This window comes from Pantherophis guttatus, chromosome 2 (assembly GCF_059756535.1).
Source record: "Pantherophis guttatus breed Tessera chromosome 2, ASM5975653v1, whole genome shotgun sequence".
NCBI lineage: Eukaryota > Metazoa > Chordata > Lepidosauria > Squamata > Colubridae > Pantherophis > Pantherophis guttatus.
Genome location: NC_142064.1, coordinates 270,083,690 through 270,102,956, shown reverse-complemented (window position 1 = coordinate 270,102,956; position 19,267 = coordinate 270,083,690). Strand labels below are relative to the sequence as shown.

General features: G+C 47.4%; 1 protein-coding gene across 1 annotated transcript; it reads left to right on the top strand.

Moving 5' to 3' along the window:
• Positions 1 to 2,049: 2,049 nt before the first annotated feature.
• LOC148115864 (uncharacterized) lies at positions 2,050 to 17,181 on the top strand. Its single transcript, XM_087884225.1, has 3 exons — positions 2,050 to 2,176; positions 3,162 to 3,407; positions 11,634 to 17,181. The coding sequence occupies exon 3, from the start codon at positions 11,715 to 11,717 to the stop codon at positions 14,034 to 14,036; it is 2,322 nt and encodes a 773-aa protein (XP_087740351.1). The 5' UTR covers positions 2,050 to 2,176; positions 3,162 to 3,407; positions 11,634 to 11,714; the 3' UTR covers positions 14,037 to 17,181.
• The last annotated feature ends 2,086 nt before the right edge of the window (positions 17,182 to 19,267 follow it).

The following is a 19,267-nucleotide window of genomic DNA, read 5'->3' as shown; positions in this document are numbered from 1 at the left end:
CTGTGTGTGATGCCCTTTAAAACAGAAAGAACACCAATTGTGTACAAACAGCTGCCATCCCGATTCTTCAGGCTCCATCCTCCCTCGCTGGACAGTTTTGGCTTCCTGTGTTGCATTCGGAAGGGGACTTTAAGAGAAATGTCCTGGGTTGGAATCTGGATGGATCCCTGCTCTTGAGGCCAGATCATTGGTCGCCACCTACATCTGCCTGACACACCCGTGATTAAATGGACCCCATCTTACTTAGGACACACATTGAGGTCACAAAGAAGTGCGACTTTCAATTATGTCATCAATTTATTGCAAATTTTAAATTGATACCCAGTTCCGTTTCATGTGACCCCAAATTCAGTTACTGTGAGGCTGTTGTGTGTGCAATTAAAGCTACTGTGTGGACAGTTGTGGATTTAACTATAAATTTACATTTCTTTAAGTATATTCTGACTCTTTATGGAGATATTTCATTATTAGTCATTAATAATAATGTTACATTAAATATTTTTCTTGCCTATTTCCATCAATCCAAACCCAATTTACCTATTTTTCATAAAAAATATCACTTCAAATAGTATACATTTAATGGGATCTTTCTGTGGGATTCATGAATTGGCTACTCCAGGGGGGTTTCTGGCATCTCCCCAATCCCTCCAAGCACAGAGTGGGAGCCCCCTGTGAGCCCCTTGATCCGGACACCTGGTTCCCCAGAGGCGCCTGGTACCCGGATGCTCCTCAAGTCTGATGGAGGCTCTTTCTCTTTATGGATTTAAGGCTCTCTGGGAAGAAGGTCCAGTCCTGGGATACACAGAAGGTCAACTGAAAATAGGAAAAAGGGGCCGTGCTGCCATTTCACGCTGCTAATTCCTCCACCCACCCACCCTCTTGTGCCTCTGGGAGCATTCAGCTCCTCCTGCCATCAAAGGGGGTTCCATTATTTGGGGCCCCTCCTGTGGGGGTCTCTGCCGTCTTCCCTTCTCAGCTCCAGTGGGAGAGGCTGAGTTTGGGTCGGTCCCCCCTGTGAGCCAAGAGCTCATCAGGCACAGCTGGAGGACAGAGGCAGCCATCATGGAGGTTCACTCCAGGCAGCCATCAACCTGCGACCCTTTGAAGTTATGACAGACACATCTCCAAATGGGACCCATGACCCAGACCCATAACGGGCAGACTCCATTAAGTCATGGATCAACTGGACTTATTCATTATGACATTTGCAACCGCTTTTCTTTTTATTTTCATGTTTTTCAATAAATCTTTGATTTTGTTCACCAGACGTTTCTTCGAGTGGTATCAAATTTTGGGTTTTTAAATCTCACATAAGCGAAAAATGAGAAATGGAATCATTTCTATTGGACAGTGGATTGGTAATATTTTCAGCCTTGTTTCCCAGTTGTATTGTGCTGCCTCTATGGGGAAAAGCATCAGATCTGGGCTGCTCCCCCAAAGTCTCTTCTTTCCTGTCTGGGGGGTTTCTGGTGATTAGCAAAGGAATGAGAGAAGCCCCATCTCTGCTCAGAGATCCCCCCAATTTAAATCCTCAGGATGGAGGGTCTTCATGGAACCCCTGCACCAGGGACTATTAGAGATCAGTGTAGGATCTGATGGCAGCTGAATGAATGAATGAATGAATGAATGAATGAATGAATAAATGTATGTATGTATGTATGTATGTATGTATGTATGTATGTATGTATGTTCCTGGGAGTAAAAAGAAATATTTATTATCCAGTTAGGAAGGAACCCCCCAAAAAGGAAAGAAACCCCCAAAAGGGAAGTGAAGGTTCCTGGCCCTTTCCACGGAGCTCCTCAAGAGAAAACCCTCCAAGGGGCTTCATCCAGGCTCTCCCAGGCACCCTGGAGCAGGAGGAGGGCAGCCCCGCCTCCACCGTGCAGGGGACACTCTTTCCATGGGCAGAGGAACCCTCCACCCCGACGCCCCTCGGAGGAACGGCGGAGGCTTCCTGGCTGGGGGGGGAGATTGGGGGGGAGGGAGGGGGAGGAGCAGAGGCTGCTGAGGGGCGGGGCTGCAAGGAGGGGGCGGAACTCCAGATGAGCGCAGAAGCCCCGCCCCCTCTCCCCTCCCACTGCCTGGATCTCCGCTGCCCTCCGCGTGTCCCGCTTCGCCCGGCGAAGATCGGCGCTGGATCCCTCCGGAGAGGTTTCTGGATCCCGCTGGCGTCAGGTGGGGCTGCTCTCCCTCCGGCCTCCAGGCCGCCCCTCCTCCCAGGAGATCCTCTCCCCGCCAGGAGGAAGGGAGCTGCGGATCCCGCTCTTCGGCTTGCCGGGCTTTCCTCGGGGAGATCCGGCTCTGGCGTTGCCTGCAGGGAGCCGATCCCTCCCTTCCCTCCAGGGGGGCAAAGGGGGCTCCGTCCCCGAGGTTGATTTCTGCCCCCTCCTCTCCCGACCAAAGCTTCCCTGGGGGATCCGGGGGGATCCTAGAAGGAGCTGTGGGGAAGTTGCTTTCAGAAAAGTCTCTCTCTAATCCCCGGGGTGGATCTGCCCCCTCTTCGCCCGACCAAGGCTCCCCGGGGGGATCCGGATGGATCGGAGAAGAAGCTTTAGGGGAGGTTACTTGCAGAAGGTCTCTGTGTGGTCCGTTTGAACAGGAAGCCTCTGAAGATCCGTTTCCCTCAAGCGCAGTTGGAAAACTGGAGGAAACGGAGCTTTAAAAGGCGTCTTCGGATATGCAATGTGGATTTAACACCGACTGACCGGCCTGGTTGCAATGGGGAGTCCTGGATGTCTTGGAAAGCACAAACTCTAAGGAAGTTGTGAGGCTGGTCTTGTGAGCGGCTCCTAGAAGAAGCTGATGGGCAGGAGGTTGCCTGGCATAAGTGGAAAACGCCTGTCCAAAGTAGCTTTGGGTCCCAGGAAGGCTGGAATTCTTATGGCCTCTTAAGCCTCCAAAAAGATCCCGAAGGAGCAGCAGGATCTCTCTTGTTTTCCTTTGGGTTTTCTTACTCACAACTATGCATAGGTCCCTCTTGGGCTTCCATCTTGCCAGATTCTTCCATTTTGGCTCATCAAGATCTTCAATCACGATTGGATCTCCTGTTATCTTGTATCCTCAGCAAACAATCCTATTTTTTCCTTCCCCGTCCAGGTCATTTATAGATCAAGCTCAGCGTTACTGTCGGCATCTGAGCCTTTTTCATTTCTCTTTGCAGGAGACCAGCGAGGATCTGGCCATGAACTGCAGAGAGGAGAAAGGGGCCTTCTTGGATCAGAACACGCAACATTTTGGCCAGGACTCCATCCTAGAAAATTTGGGAATCTTGGCCCGGCTGGAGAAGCAGCTTCCTGCACAAAGGGCCAATCAGTTAAGGAGAAATCAAACCAAGTGAGGGTCATCCTTGCCCTTGACTCAGAGAAGTAACAAGTGACCCAGGGACTTCTTGGCTGTAACTTTAAAGGTGAGTCAATGAAATTTGGTTTGGAAAATAAGCTTTTAAAAAAATCTTTATGTGGCAATGCAATAGTTTAGTTTAGTTTAGTTTATTTATACTTATATGCCGCCCTTCTCCCGAAAGACTAGATAAGATAAAACAATAAAACAGTAAAATTACGACTAAAATACTCAATTTAAAATCCCCAAAGAATTAAAGTTAAAAGCTCCCATCAGATCAGCAAATTTGTTGGAAAAGCCATGTCTTTAGGTCACCGCGGAAAGAGCGGAGGTGTCGGTGTGCCCACAGAGAACGCCCTCATCCTGGGCGTCATCAGCCGACATTGTCTGGCCGATGGCACCCGGAGGAGGGCAGTCCTATGTGAGCGCACTGGGCGGTTGGAGGCAGGCAGAAGGTGATCCTGCAAGTACCCAGGGCCCATGCCATGAAATAAAATTGGGTTTTTCTGCCAAGGTGCAGAGTGAAGGCAAAATTTGTTTGATCTATATTAGTTGTAAGAAGCCACTCTTGGTGGAGTTGGAGGTGGACCCTGAGCGGAAGGCCACGGAGTGGGGGAGTCGCATCGGCCGGGGGGGGGGGAGGCAGCCCTGAAGCCAAAAGAGGCTGCCTGGGGACTCAAGTGGAGGTGGGGCTGCCCTGCCCAGCCTTCATCTGGTTCTTTCAGGGGGAAATGTTCTCTCAGCCCAAACTGGGTCTTGTTTCAGCGATACATTCTTAGCCATTTATTTATTTATTTTATTTATTTATTTATTTATTTTATTTATTTAAATTTCTATACCACCCTACTCCCGAAGGACTCAGGGCGGTGAACAGCCAGAAGATAAAACACATAAATACAAAAATTTAAAATAGAATAAAAACGAATTAAATAATTTGGCTGAACAAATTTAAAATACCCCATAATTTAAAAATAGATTAAAATTTGCATTTAAAAAGGGGAGAAGATTTAGGCCAGGCCAGCTTGATGAAATAAAAAAGTCTTAAGTGCGCGACAGAATGTGCACAGATCCGGGATCCTCCGAATCTCCGGGGGGAGCTCGTTCCAGATCGTAGGTGCCCCCACAGAGAAGGCTCTCCCCCTAGGGGCCGCCAGTCGACATTGTTTGGCCGACGGCAGCCGGAGCAGCCCCTCTATGGGAGCATACTGACCGGTGGGAGGCTATTGGCGGTAGCAGGCGGTCCCGTAGATAACCAGGTCCTGAGCCATGGAGTGCTTTAAAGGTGATAACCAGAACCTTGAAGTGCACTCGGAAGACCACCGGGAGCCAGTGCAGCTCGCGCAGGAGAGGTGTTACATGGGAACTCCACGTCGCTCCCATAACCACCCGCACGGCCGCACTTTGCGCCAGTTGGAGCCTCCAAGTGCACCTCAAGGGGAGCCCCATGTAGAGAGCATTACAATAGTCCAGACGAGAGGTGACAAGGGCATGAGTGACTGTGTGTAGAGAGTCCCGATCTAGAAAGGGACGCAACTGGCAGATCAGGCGAACCTGATGAAAAATCCTCCCGGTCACGGCCGTCAAGTGCTCTTCTATAGACAGCCGTGAATCCAGGAGGACGCCCAAGTTGCGAGCCCTTTCCGTGGGGACCAATGTTTCGCCCCCAATAGTCAGCGATGGCACCAGCTGACTATATCGGGACGTCGGAAACCACAGCCACTCGGTCTTGGATGGGTTGAGCCTGAGCCTGTTTCTCCCCATCTAGATCTGTACGGCTTCCAGGCCCCGGGACATCACTTCAAGGGCATCGTTGGGGTGGCCCGGGGTGGAGATGTACAGCTGGGTGTCGTCAGCGAACTGATGGTACTTCACCCCGAAACCACGGATGATCTCGCCCAGCGGCTTTACATAAATGTTGAACAAAAGGTGCGAGAGGACCGATCCCTGTGGCACCCCACATATGAGGGGCCTCGGGGTCGACCTCTGCCCCCCTGTCAACACAGACTGCGACCGGTCAGAGAGAAAGGAGGAGAACCACCATAGTACAGAGCCTCCCACCCCCAACTCTTGGAGATGTACAGCTGGGTTTTGCTGCTTTTATCGCCACTAGGTAATTCCTAATATGAGATCTTACCAGTGTCCAGTCCGATTCAGAAAGACTAGCCCTCCAACTACTCTCTAGGCGTCTTTTCCGGCGCTTCATCTTCCTCAGCTCCTCGGTGAACCAAGGAGCCAGGTGAGATCAGCGCCGGGTCAGAGGCCGCAAAGGCACGACTCGATCCAGAGCTCCAGCGGCCGCCCTGTCCCAGGCGGCCACTAGGTCTCCAGTCGAGGCGTGAGCCAGATCCTCGGGGATTGGCCCAAGCTCCATCTGGAACCTATCAGGTTCCATCAGGCGCCTGGGGCGGTACCATCTTATCAGTTCTGCCTCCCTGCGGCGGGGTACCGCGGTTCGAAAGTCAAGGCGAAAGAGAGAGTGATCCGACCATGACAAGGGCTTGATGACTATGTCCCCTATCTCGAGATCACTCAACCACTGTCCAGAGACAAAAACCAAGTCCAGTGTGTTTCCCCCCGTGTGCGTAGGGCCATGAATTAGCTGGGTCAGGTCCATGTCCGTCATGGATGCCATGAACTCCCGAGCCACCTCAGACGCCTCACCCACGGACGGCAGGTTGAAATCCCCCATGACCATAAGTCTGGGGGGATCAACCGCCACCGCGGCGATAACGTTGAGTAGCTCAGGCAGGGCTGCAGCCACGTGGCAGGGAGCCAGGTACGTGATCAACAGACCCATCTGAACCCCATGGCCCCACTTCACAAGGAGGGACTCACAACCGGCCGTCTGAGGAACAGTGGTCTCCCTCGGCCTAAGGCCTTCTCTAATAATAACCGCTACTCCCCCGCCCCTCCCCTGTGGCCTCGGCTGATGGAATGCGTGGAAACCTGGTGGGCACATTTCTACCAGAGGAATCCCTCCCTCCGGGCCCAACCAGGTCTCTGTAATACCTGCCAGGTCCGCTCCCCCCTCCTGAACAAGATCACAAATGAGGGGGGCTTTATTTACTACAGACCTGGCGTTGCACAACATCAGTTGAAGGCCTGGGCCCTGAGGGTCTGTGCAACCTGGAAAACGAGTGGAGCTTTGGGGGCCGAGCGCCCTACTGCTCAAAGACAGCGGGTGCGTGCTCCCTTAACATAATATGGCCCCCTGCTCCCGCCATATCTACCCCTCCCACTCACAGTACCGATGGTGAAAACACAGTCTGGACAAGCTTGACCCCCCCCATTACCCCCGGATCCCCCCCACCCCCCACCGCGTGTCATGGCCAGGCCCGACCCTCCCCTGCCAGCCACTCTTGCCTCCCCTCCTGGGCCCCTTAGGGCCCCAATAGGAAGCAGTTGTTTATTTATTTTATTTATTTATTTATTCGCATTTCTATACCGCCCTTCTCCTTTCGGACTCAGGGCGGTGAACAGCCAGATAAAAAACATCTATACAAACATCACAATTAAAATAGAATTAAGATAATTTATAAATTTGGCTCATAATTTAAAACTTGTCAATTAAAATAAATATTAAAATTTTAAAAATTTTAAAAACTAACCCTAAAATCAGGACAGACCGGCTAGTTGAAAAAAATGAGTTTTTAGGGCCCGACGAAAAATCCGGAGGTCGGAGATCACTCGTATCTCTGGGGGTAGATTGTTCCATAGGGTAGGTGCCACCACAGAGAAGGCTCTCCTCCTGGGGGTCGTCAGCCGGCATTGTCTGGCCGACGGCACCCTGAGGAGGCCCTCTCTGTGGGAGCGAACCGGCCGGTGGGAGGCTATTGGTGGCAGAAGGCGGTCCCGTAAGTACCCTGGCCCTAAGCCATGGAGCGCTTTAAAGGTAATCACCAACACCTTGAAGCGCACCCGGAAGTCCACCGGAAGCCAATGCAGCTCGCGCAGGAGAGGAGTCACATGGGAGCGCCCCGTCGCTCCCATAATCCCCCGCGCAGCCGCATTCTGCACCAGTTGGAGCCTCCGGGTGCACCCCAAGGGGAGCCCCATGTAGAGAGCGTTACAATAGTCCAGACGAGAAGTGACGAGTGCTTGAGTGACCGTGCGTAGGGAGTCCCGGTCCAGAAAGGGACGCAACTGGCGTATCAGGCGAACCTGACAAAAAGCCCTCCTGGCCACGGCTGTCATATGCCCTTCTAAGGACAGCCGCGCATCCAGGAGGACACCCAAGTTGCGGGCCCTCTCTGTGGGGGCCAATGATTCGCCCCCAATAACCAGCGATGGCGTCAGCTGGCTATACCGGGACGCCGGCAGCCACAGCCACTCGGTCTTGGAAGGGTTGAGTCGAAGCCTGTTTCTCCCCATCCAGACCCGCACGGCCTCCAGGCACTGGGACATCACTTCCAAGGCATCATTGGGATGGTCTGGGGTGGAAATGTACAGCTGAGTGTCATCAGCGTACTGATGGAACTCCACCCCAAAACCACGGATGATCTCACCCAGCGGCTTCACATAAATGTTGAACAGGAGGGGCGAGAGGACCGACCCTTGCGGCACCCCACAAACAAGGCGCCTTGGGGTCGACCGCTGCCCCCCTGTCAACACAGATTGCGACCGGTCGGAGAGATAGGAGGAGAACCACCGCAAAACAGTGCCCCCCACTCCCAGTCCCTCCAGCCGGCGCAACATGATACCATGGTCGATGGTATCAAAAGCCGCTGAGAGGTCTAATAGGACCAGGATAGAGGAATAACCCCTATCCCGGGCCCTCCAGAGATCATCCACCAACGCGACCAATGCCGTTTCCGTGCTGTACCCAGGTCTGAAGCCGGACTGGAGCGGATCCAGATAGACAGCTTCATCCAGGTACTGGGGAAGCTGTCGCGCCACCACACTCTCAACAACCTTCGCAATAAAGCGAAGGTTGGAGACTGGACGATAGTTAGCCAAAATAGCCGGATCCAGGGATGGCTTCTTGAGGAGAGGCCTCACCACCGCCTCTTTCAAGGCGGCCGGCAGGACACCCTCGCTCAAAGAAGCGTTAATAATCCCCTGGAGCCAGCCTCGTGTAACCTCCCGGGAAGCCAGCACCAACCAGGAGGGACACGGGTCCAATAAACATGTGGTTGCGTTCAGCCGTCCCAAGATCCTGTCCATGTCCTCGGGAGCCACAGGATCGAACTCCTCCCAGATAACACTCTCAAGGCCTGCCTCAGTCATCTCGTCTGAACTAACCCAGTCGGCGGCCAAGTCTTCCCGAATCTGAGTTATTTTATCATCCAGATACTGTACAAAATCCTCAGCTCGGCCCTGCAAGGGGTCCTCCCGCGCTCCCAGATGGAGGAGGGAGCGGGTCACCCTAAACAGGGTGGCTGGGCGGTTATCTGATGACGCGATAAGAGCGGCAAAATAGCTAGATTTCGCCGCTTTTATCGCCACTAGGTAGGTCTTAATATGAGACCTTACCAGTGTCAAGTCAGACTCGGAACGACTGGCCCTCCAACTGCTCTCTAGGCGTCTTTTCCGGCGCTTCATCTCCCTCAGCTCCTCGGAAAACCAAGGAGCTAAGTGAGTTCGGTGCCGGGTCAGAGGCCGCAAAGGCACGACCCGGTCCAAAGCCCCGGCAGCCGCCCTATCCCAGGCGGCCACCAGGTCATCAGCCGAGTCATGAGCTAGAGTCTCAGGAAATGGCCCAAGCTCCATCTGGAACCTATCAGGGTCCATCAGGCGCCTGGGGCGGAACCACCTGGTCGGTTCCGCCTCCCTGCGACGGGGTACGGCGGTCAGAAAGTCAAGTCGAAGGAGCGAGTGGTCAGACCATGACAAGGGTTCGATATCTACATCCCCTATATCAAGGCCACTCAACCACTGACCAGAGATAAAAACTAGGTCCAGAGTGTGTCCCCCCATATGAGTAGGGCCGTGGAGTTGTTGGAGCCACCACGAGAAAGGATTGGCAAAACAGGTGGCTCTTCCCTCCAGCCTTTGTCCCAAGCCCTGCACCAGGAGGCTGAAGCAGACCCCAAGTTGGAATTTCTGCCCCCCTCCAACCCGCACAAAAAGACCCCAAAGGGGAGAGACTCTCTGCAGAAACACAAACGTTCAGTGCACATACCCAGCCCAGGGGCCATAGTTCGAGGACCCCTGATTTAGTGCAATATAAAAAAATGCAAAAAGTTTTAATGCGGCCACGAAAATTTTCTCACGGACCACCAGTGGTCCACAGATCACCAGTTGGTGACCGCTGTACTAAACTGTAACCCCAAGTGCATTATGGGACAAGGCCTAAACAGGAACAATCTGCATACATTATGGCATGACGCAAAGAGGGGGCTGAGGGGTTTTTTAAAATTGTCTTTGTTTAACCTTTTAAGGGGTCTGGGGAGGGGGGAGGGGGGTTGGATGGGAACTAGGGTTGTGGGTTTGGGGGATAACCCACCAAGGGGAGGGTTGGGCCTGGCCATGACGCATGGTGGGGGGTGGGGGGGATCCGGGGGTAATGTGGGGGGGTCGAGCTTGTCCAGACTGTGTTTTCACCATCGGTACTGTGAGTGGGAGGGGTAGATATGGCGGGAGCAGGGGGCCATATTATGTCAAGGGAGCACGCACCCGCTGTCTTCGAGCAGTAGGGCGCTCCGGCCCCCAAAGTGAGTGACATAGAGTTGGACATCGAGTTGGCCACGCCCATCCAATCACATGATCACCTAGCCCACCCAGCCGGTCATTAGGCAGATTATATTAGTGGTCTGTGGAATTTAAAATTATGAATTTAGTGCTCCCTGAGATCCGAAACGTTGGGGACCCCTGGTTTAGTAAGCTGAAGCGCTTAGGCCTTCTCCTAAAGTTTACATTTTAATTGAAATTCTCTGGATCCTTTATTGGGGATCCTTTATTTGGGGCTTTTCCTTCTGAAGGTATTCAATGAGGCCTCCCCCCCCTTCAGAAACCCTAGGAATAAATATACTCCAGGATTAAGCCATGTCGCAGCTCAGATTGTTGGTTTTCTTTTTCTTTCTTCTGTTGCTTTCAGGGCCAGTTGAGATAACAAACAGGATCATTCATTTCAATTTTGGGAAGCTCTGTGTGGCTTTATTTGCTCTGATCAGCAGTGATGCTTTTCGGGGTGCTCATCATTTCATTACCTTGATACTGTTACGTTTACACTTCTATTCCTTTCTCCATTTTTACTCTCATAAGACCCCTGGGCCCCTCGGCGAGATGGGTGGCAAATAAATTTAAAGTGCAAATAAATAAAGAGCACGAAGGAGGGTTGCATGGTCTTCCCAAAGGAAGAGACTGAGCTGTGAAATGGATCCATGCAGGGAGAGGAGACGTGTCACGAGGAAGCCAGGATCAACTAGCCATGATGGGATGGAGCTCATAAGTGGAATAAGCAGAAAAAGCAAGAAAATGGGAAAAGAAAAAGGGTTGCTTACACTAACCTCAGCTTCCTTTCCTCCTCTTTGGCTTCTGTGATGCCTTAATCTTTTGGGTTCCCTGTAGGTAGTCCTCGACGTATGACTACAAGTTGAATTGGAATCTCAATCGTTTAGCAAAGTGGTCATTATGTGAGGTATCGCATGATGTCTTTGCTCAATTACTGTAACGATTGAGCCAAGTAATGTTGGCTGACGGCCCCTAGAGAGCGAGCCTTCTCTGTAGGCGCACCTACCCTCTGGAATCAGCTCCCCTTGGAGCTCCGGGTGGCCCCCGATCTTTGCTCCTTCCGCCGTGACCTTAAAACATGGTTGTTTCGCCAGGCTGGCCTGGACTGAAGGGGTTTTAATGGGAATTTTAGATTCTTTTATCATTTAAATTTTAATCTGGACTTGTTGTTGCTTTATTGCTGTGAGCCGCCCTGAGTCCTTGTGGAGAAAGGGCGACATATAAGTCCGATAGATAGATAGATAGATAGATAGATAGATAGATAGATAGATAGATAGATAGATAGATAGATAGATAGATAGATAAATAAATAAGGCACCATCTTGGCATTTCTGCCCCATTGCAGAGCCCAGATGGGGCGACTGAGGCTTCTGGGGGCAGCTGCAGCTTTGCACCCCACTGCAGCTCTCCTAATTCAGGCGTGGCCTGTGCTGGACTTCCAGGGTGTCCACCACCCCCTTCAGGCACCCCTCCATTTCTTCCCTGCGTCTTCCTTCACTTAACAACCCCCCCAAAATCACTTAATGACCACAACAACATGTGTTTTCCTTCTAGAGATTTTGTGACACTCTACATTTCTGGAAAGGAAATAATGTTCTCTGCTTCTTTTGCCTTCCAACAGCGGATAAAACTAGATCTACCTTGCAAGTCAACTATCAACAAATATTAGAAAATCAGCCCAAGGCAGCTTCCGCCAAAAAGGATGGAGCCTGGGAAACTTTTGGATGCCCCGTCAGACACAAGCAGCACTCCACAAAAGGACAAAAAAACCCATGAATGCTTAGAGTGTGGGAAATCCTTTACTCTCCAGTCCCACCTTTTCACCCACAGGAAAGTCCATGTGGGAAGCAGATGCAGTGAAGGTTTGGAGGGCGAGAAATCCTTCTCTGGAAAAGACACCAAAGATCTCAGAAGCCCCCCAACAGTAAAAACCTATAAATGTGAGAAATGTGACTTACGCTTTGGTCTAAAGTCAAGCCTTCGTACACATCGGAAAATCCACACTGGAGAGAAACCTTATCAATGTCTGGAATGTGGGAAATTTTTCCGTGCAAAAGCCACTCTCGGGGACCACATGAGAATCCACACAGGAGAGAAACCTTACAACTGTTGGGAATGTGGGAAGAGCTTTTCTCAGAAGTCAAGTTTTAGGCGCCATGGGAAGAGCCATGCAGGAATCAAACCTTACAAATGCTTTGAGTGTGGAAAATGTTTCACTGAGAGCTCATCATTTCAGAGACATGAGAAAACACACACAGGGGAGAAAAACGAAAAGTGCCCAGAATGTGGGAAATGTTTTGCTGACAAGTCAACCCTAACTGAACATCAGAGACTTCACACCAGAGAGAGACCCTATGAATGCCCAGAATGCGAGAAACGATTTGTGAGTTCTTCTCAACTTCGGAGTCACCAGAAGAGGCACAAAGAGGAGAAACCCTGCAAATGTGGGGAGTGTGGGAAATCATTTGCTCGCCGGTCCCTCCTTTTGACCCACAGGAAGGTCCATGTGGGAAGTGGATCCAGAAAAGGTTTAGAGGGTAAGAAATCCTTCTCTGGAAAACACACCAAAGATCTCAGAAGGCCCCCGACAGTAAAAACCTATAAATGTGAGGAATGTGACTTACGCTTTGGTCTAAAGTCAGGACTTCTTTCACATCAGAAAATCCACACTGGAGAGAAACCTTATCGATGTCTGGAATGTGGGAAGTTTTTCGGTGAAAAAACCACTCTCAGAAACCACGAGAGAATTCACACAGGGGAGAAACCTTACAAGTGTTGGGAATGTGGGAAGAGCTTTTGCCAGAACTCAAGTCTTTGGGTCCATAAGCAGGTTCATGCAGGAATAAAATCTTACAAATGCTTTGAGTGTGGAAAATGTTTCATCCAGAGTTCATCTCTTCGGAGTCATGAGAAAACACACAGAGGTGAGAAAAACGAAAAGTGCCTCGAATGTGGGAAATGTTTTTCCACAAAATCAACCCTGGAGCGACATCAAAAAATTCATACTGGAGAAAGACCCTATGAATGCCCAGAATGTGAGAAGCGATTTATGTATTCTTATGAACTTCAGAGACACCAGGAATGGCATAAAGGAGAGTTGCCCTATAAATGTGGGGAGTGTGGGAAAAGTTTTTTTTTCCCAGGAGTGCTTCAAATTCATCAGAGAATCCACACAGGTGAGAAACCCTACAAATGTGGGGAGTGTGGGAAATGCTTTTCCCAAAAACAACACCTTGGAAGACATCAAAGGCTCCACACAGGAGAGAAGCCATTCAGATGCGTTGAATGTGGAAAATGTTTCACTCAAAAGGGAGACCTTTGGACACATCATAAAACACACACAGGGGAGAAGCCATATGAATGCAACGACTGTGGAAGATTTTATCGTACCTCATCAGCCCTTAGAAGTCATGTGAAAATTCACACAGGGGAAAAAAACTACAAATGTTTAGACTGTGGGAGAGCATTTGCTGACCCATCTTCCCTTAGAAGTCACAGCCGAATTCATACAGGAGAGAAACCCCACAAATGCTCAGAGTGTGATAAATGTTTTTCTCGGAAAGATAATCTTGTGATACATCAGCGAACCCACACTGGAGAAAACCCATATAAATGTCTGGAGTGTGGAAAATGTTTTTCTCGGAAAGATACTCTTGTGATACATCAGCGAATCCACACTGGAGAAAACCCATATAAATGTCTGGAGTGTGGGAAATGTTTTTCTCGGAAAGATAATCTTGTGATACATCAGCAAATCCACACTGGAGAAACCCCATATAAATGTCTGGAGTGTGGAAAATGTTTTTCTCGGAAAGATACTCTTGTGATACATCAGCGAATCCACACTGGAGAAAACCCATATAAATGTCTGGAGTGTGATAAATGTTTTTCTCGGAAAGATACTCTTGTGATACATCAGCGAATCCACACTAGAGAAAACCCATATAAATGTCTGGAGTGTGGGAAATGTTTTGCCCATCGTTCAAAACTTCAAATGCACACCCGAAATCACACAAGAGAATAGCTTCACAAGTGTGCAGAGTGCGAGAAACCTTTTCATAGTAAATCAAAGCTAAAAAAGCACCAGAAAGTCCATAGCAGAGATAAATCTCTTCAGGTGTGAAAAATGTTGGAAACCGGGCTTCCGGTCTGGCTTCCGTCGCCGCCAGATGGTCCTCTGAGACCGCCAGCCCCGTTGCCTGTAAAGATCCGCCTTTACATCTGAAAGGCGGCTCGAAAAACTCCATTTCCTGAAGGAAATGTGAGACAGAGCAGGCGAGGGCAGGTAGAGCTCTCTGCGAAGTCCCCAGAATTCTTTTTTTTACTCTTGGGGACGAGCAGGTTGTGGCTCCCTATTTCCGCTCGCCGCTGCTCCGGACTTCGGGAGAACTCTGCCTTTTTGCAGAGCCAGGCGCTGGGACCGGACCAATCAACGAAATTAACAGATCATCTGAATAAGCAGGATGAAATTCGAATCGGGGATTCTAAACTGCAAGTATTCTAACCCCAAGACTGATTTTAAAGTTAAAGAAGAGTGAAAGGAGGAAAAAGGAGAGTTTAAAATGGCGACTGGCTGAGGCTTGAGAAAAGCTGAAAGTGAAAGTCCTTCCGTTTGAATAGCTTATAACGTTACAAAGTTACAAAGTATCTAGCAAAAGTGCTGGTTAGAAGTGAGAGAAAAAATTCTTATTTCATGTTTCTTCCTTCTTAGAGACTTGTGATTGATATTGTTTGGAGAGAAGTCTTTTTCTTTAAAAGGAAAAAGGAAAAAAAAATCTTTTGTGTGGCAGGATGGCGCTAAAACTGACAAAGCCAGATAACCAAGCCATGGGGGGGGGGCTCTCCCATTTATAAATCGCATAAACAAGTTGAGAGTTTGCAGATGCAGAAGAATGGCTTCATAGACCTAAAGAAATTTTTACCGGAGGAGATGGCAAGACATGATAAGACTGTGAATCTGAATCTTGAAAATTTTAGACAGGAAATTAAAGAGTTGATTCAACAAAAGTATGATATTCTGAAGCAACATATGAAAAGTTTTATAGAAATAATTCTGAAGATGGATGAAATTATAAATTCAAAAATAGACACTAAGGAAGTTGATGATAAGATTTATAATTTGGATAATAAAATACAAAGAATTGAAAATGATTTAATAAGGATTCAAGAAAAAAGCTCAGAAGTAGAGTTTAAAAAAATAAAGGAAGCTGACTATAAGACTTACAATGTAGATAATATAAAACAAAGGATTGAAAATGAAACCACAATAATGCAATTCAGACTCATGGAATTTGCGGTTAGAATTAGGGGAACACAGGAAGATAAAAGACAAGATTTGAGAAAGATGTCTGCTGAAGTTCTGGCTGGGATTTTAAAGGTTAGCCCTGAAGATGTATCCTGCAAGATTGATAAGGCCTACAGAGTTAATTCTTGGGTGGCAAAGCAAAGGCAGTTGCCTAGAGATGTGGTGATTTACTTTACTGATAAAGAAATAAGAAATGATATTGTGCAAAAGTCTTTCAACTCCACTCTTGAAATGCATGGAAGGAAGATCTGGATATTTAAAGAACTACCGCCTAAGATGTTAAAAGGTAGAAAGGATTTTGGATTTTTGGTGACTGAACTAAAGAAACAAAACATCCCATTCAGGTGGGATGTCCCAGTTGGTATAATATTGAGATATCAAGGAGAACGATATCAATTAAATACAGCTGAAAAAGCGGAAGAATTTTACTATAAGGTTTTTAAAATGGGTTTAACATCTCCACGTATAATACACGAGGGGAATAAAGAAAAGCAAAATCAACAAGAGATTGAAATTCAGGCTAAACAGATGGAGGTGGAGGTAACGGAAAAACAACAAGTTACAGAGGCTTTTGTGGATGAGCCGCTTCTGGATTCTCCTTCGGAGGCTATAGTTGGATTACCTATAAATACAAGAGAGGCGGCTTTGGATTCTAATGTGATGACTTATCAAGCTACAGACCAGCATGGAAACCAAACAGTTGATATACAACTCATAGAAAGGAAACCAGGATGGAGATCTAAGCCACAAAAAGTTAAGAAAAGAAGAAGCAGGTCCTACAAAAATAAAAACTTTTGGACCAAACAACAGTGTAATGCCAGTTACTCAAGAGACGATTGAATATTTAGAAATTTAGTTGAGGCAAAGTATTGGTTTATATTATCCTGAGGAGAGTGACAGATCTCTGTAGTGCTGCACTCTTGGGATGTGAAGATGGCCATAAATTGAGTGGATTGGAATTTTCTATTTTGGATTCTTTGACAAATGGATTACGTTTATGCTGAGCTATAAGGCAAGAGAACTATGGGATTGGGGCATGCAGAAGATCTGGCTGTTACCCCAACACGGTGGTTGGAATTAATAATCTAGATGGAAGACATTATAGACGACACTATATGGAATATAAATATAAAGTCACTCGGGTGGTTTTTTTTATATATGAAAATATTTACTATTGATGGGGGCAGATGGTAATTGAAGATACCGAACATACTGTTGGAATTAGGATGTGATGTTACCCTAACATGGGTAATGGAATTAACAATCCAGATGTGAGACATTACAGAAGATATCATATGGATTACAAACTTAAAGTCAATTGAGGATTTTATATATATATGTAAATAAATTTTTTTTTTAGTGGAATGGGCAGAAGAATAAAAGATATTGAAAATATTATGTATGTAGACCTGTAGGAAAGTGGGTGGAGATAGGTTGGTTTACTGATTGTTTAGTTTAGGAGAAGGGATGTTATGTTATATCAATATACGTAAAAGATTCGAATTAAGAGATATATGTATGGGGGAGGAGGAAATGGATAGATTATGAGTTGAAATTGCTAAATTAGGATTTATTATATAGTTTTACAGCTGAAAGTTGCTTTGAATGTTGCTTTGAAATGTATAGTATAAGTGGGATATAATGATATTGTTAGAAGGATAGATTATGAGTTGAATAGATGAAATTGCTAAATTAGAATTTATTATATAATTTTACAGTTGATTGTTGTTTTTGAAATGTATAGTATAAGGGGGATATAATAATATTGTTAGAAAGAAAGGGTTAGTATATGGGGGGTGGTACAAAAGGATGGTAAAGTATTATATAATCTGTTATTAATTTGGGTTTTATTTTGGAGAAGCCACAGGGGGAGGGGAGGGGGAGGGGGTTAGGGTGGAGTGGGGGGGAAAGGGGGAAAAACTTGTATTTGAAAAACTTTTTCAATTAAAAAAAAAACGTTGGAAACCGTTCTTTAAAAAAACATTCAGATGTTAACATTTACCAGGAACTTCACACAGTGACAGAAGGGAAATCGTGCAAATATTTGATGTGGGGAAAATATTTTTCCTACTGAAGCAGCCTTAAATACCATCAGAGAGGACACAGTGAGGGAAAAGGGCACAAGTGTTGGGAGTATGAGGATATTTTGCTCACAAAGCCACATTAGTAACTTATACGCAGAGTAGATACAATGTTTTGCAGAGAACAGGAAGTCCTCGGCTTAGGACCATCACTTGGAATGGCTTTCCGGTCATACGTTGCTACAGTCGTAAGTGAAGGCACCCAGGTATTTTTGTTAATTCTTACTAGACTTTGTTGATCAATAAGGAGAACTCTGAAGATTTAGAGAGGAGAAAATGGGGTGAGGGTGGAATGAAGATGCATCTGCTGGTTTATTTAGGGATAAAATGTTGATGTTGAATATGTGGCTGAGGAAGAAAAGAGAAAGTTTTCTTTTTCTTACTATCTTTTTGGGAAAGATTATTTTTCACACTGTCTTTTTCATGTTTTCATACAAACTTATATTGTTCCTTTGTTGGATCTGCGAATACAATCCTTAATAAAATTATTATTCAAAACAATCAAGAGGACTATTTTTATGGTATGGACTGGCAGGGTGTCAAAAACCTCAAGATGGCAGTCAAATTGTGCCATAATCAAAATCCTGCTGTTTTTTTAAAGCTCTGTGTGTGATGCCCTTTAAAACAGAAAGAACACCAATTGTGTACAAACAGCTGCCATCCCGATTCTTCAGGCTCCATCCTCCCTCGCTGGACAGTTTTGGCTTCCTGTGTTGCATTCGGAAGGGGACTTTAAGAGAAATGTCCTGGGTTGGAATCTGGATGGATCCCTGCTCTTGAGGCCAGATCATTGGTCGCCACCTACATCTGCCTGACACACCCGTGATTAAATGGACCCCATCTTACTTAGGACACACATTGAGGTCACAAAGAAGTGCGACTTTCAATTATGTCATCAATTTATTGCAAATTTTAAATTGATACCCAGTTCCGTTTCATGTGACCCCAAATTCAGTTACTGTGAGGCTGTTGTGTGTGCAATTAAAGCTACTGTGTGGACAGTTGTGGATTTAACTATAAATTTACATTTCTTTAAGTATATTCTGACTCTTTATGGAGATATTTCATTATTAGTCATTAATAATAATGTTACATTAAATATTTTTCTTGCCTATTTCCATCAATCCAAACCCAATTTACCTATTTTTCATAAAAAATATCACTTCAAATAGTATACATTTAATGGGATCTTTCTGTGGGATTCATGAATTGGCTACTCCAGGGGGGTTTCTGGCATCTCCCCAATCCCTCCAAGCACAGAGTGGGAGCCCCCTGTGAGCCCCTTGATCCGGACACCTGGTTCCCCAGAGGCGCCTGGTACCCGGATGCTCCTCAAGTCTGATGGAGGCTCTTTCTCTTTATGGATTTAAGGCTCTCTGGGAAGAAGGTCCAGTCCTGGGATACACAGAAGGTCAACTGAAAATAGGAAAAAGGGGCCGTGCTGCCATTTCACGCTGCTAATTCCTCCACCCACCCACCCTCTTGTGCCTCTGGGAGCATTCAGCTCCTCCTGCCATCAAAGGGGGTTCCATTATTTGGGGCCCCTCCTGTGGGGGTCTCTGCCGTCTTCCCTTCTCAGCTCCAGTGGGAGAGGCTGAGTTTGGGTCGGTCCCCCCTGTGAGCCAAGAGCTCATCAGGCACAGCTGGAGGACAGAGGCAGCCATCATGGAGGTTCACTCCAGGCAGCCATCAACCTGCGACCCTTTGAAGTTATGACAGACACATCTCCAAATGGGACCCATGACCCAGACCCATAACGGGCAGACTCCATTAAGTCATGGATCAACTGGACTTATTCATTATGACATTTGCAACCGCTTTTCTTTTTATTTTCATGTTTTTCAATAAATCTTTGATTTTGTTCACCAG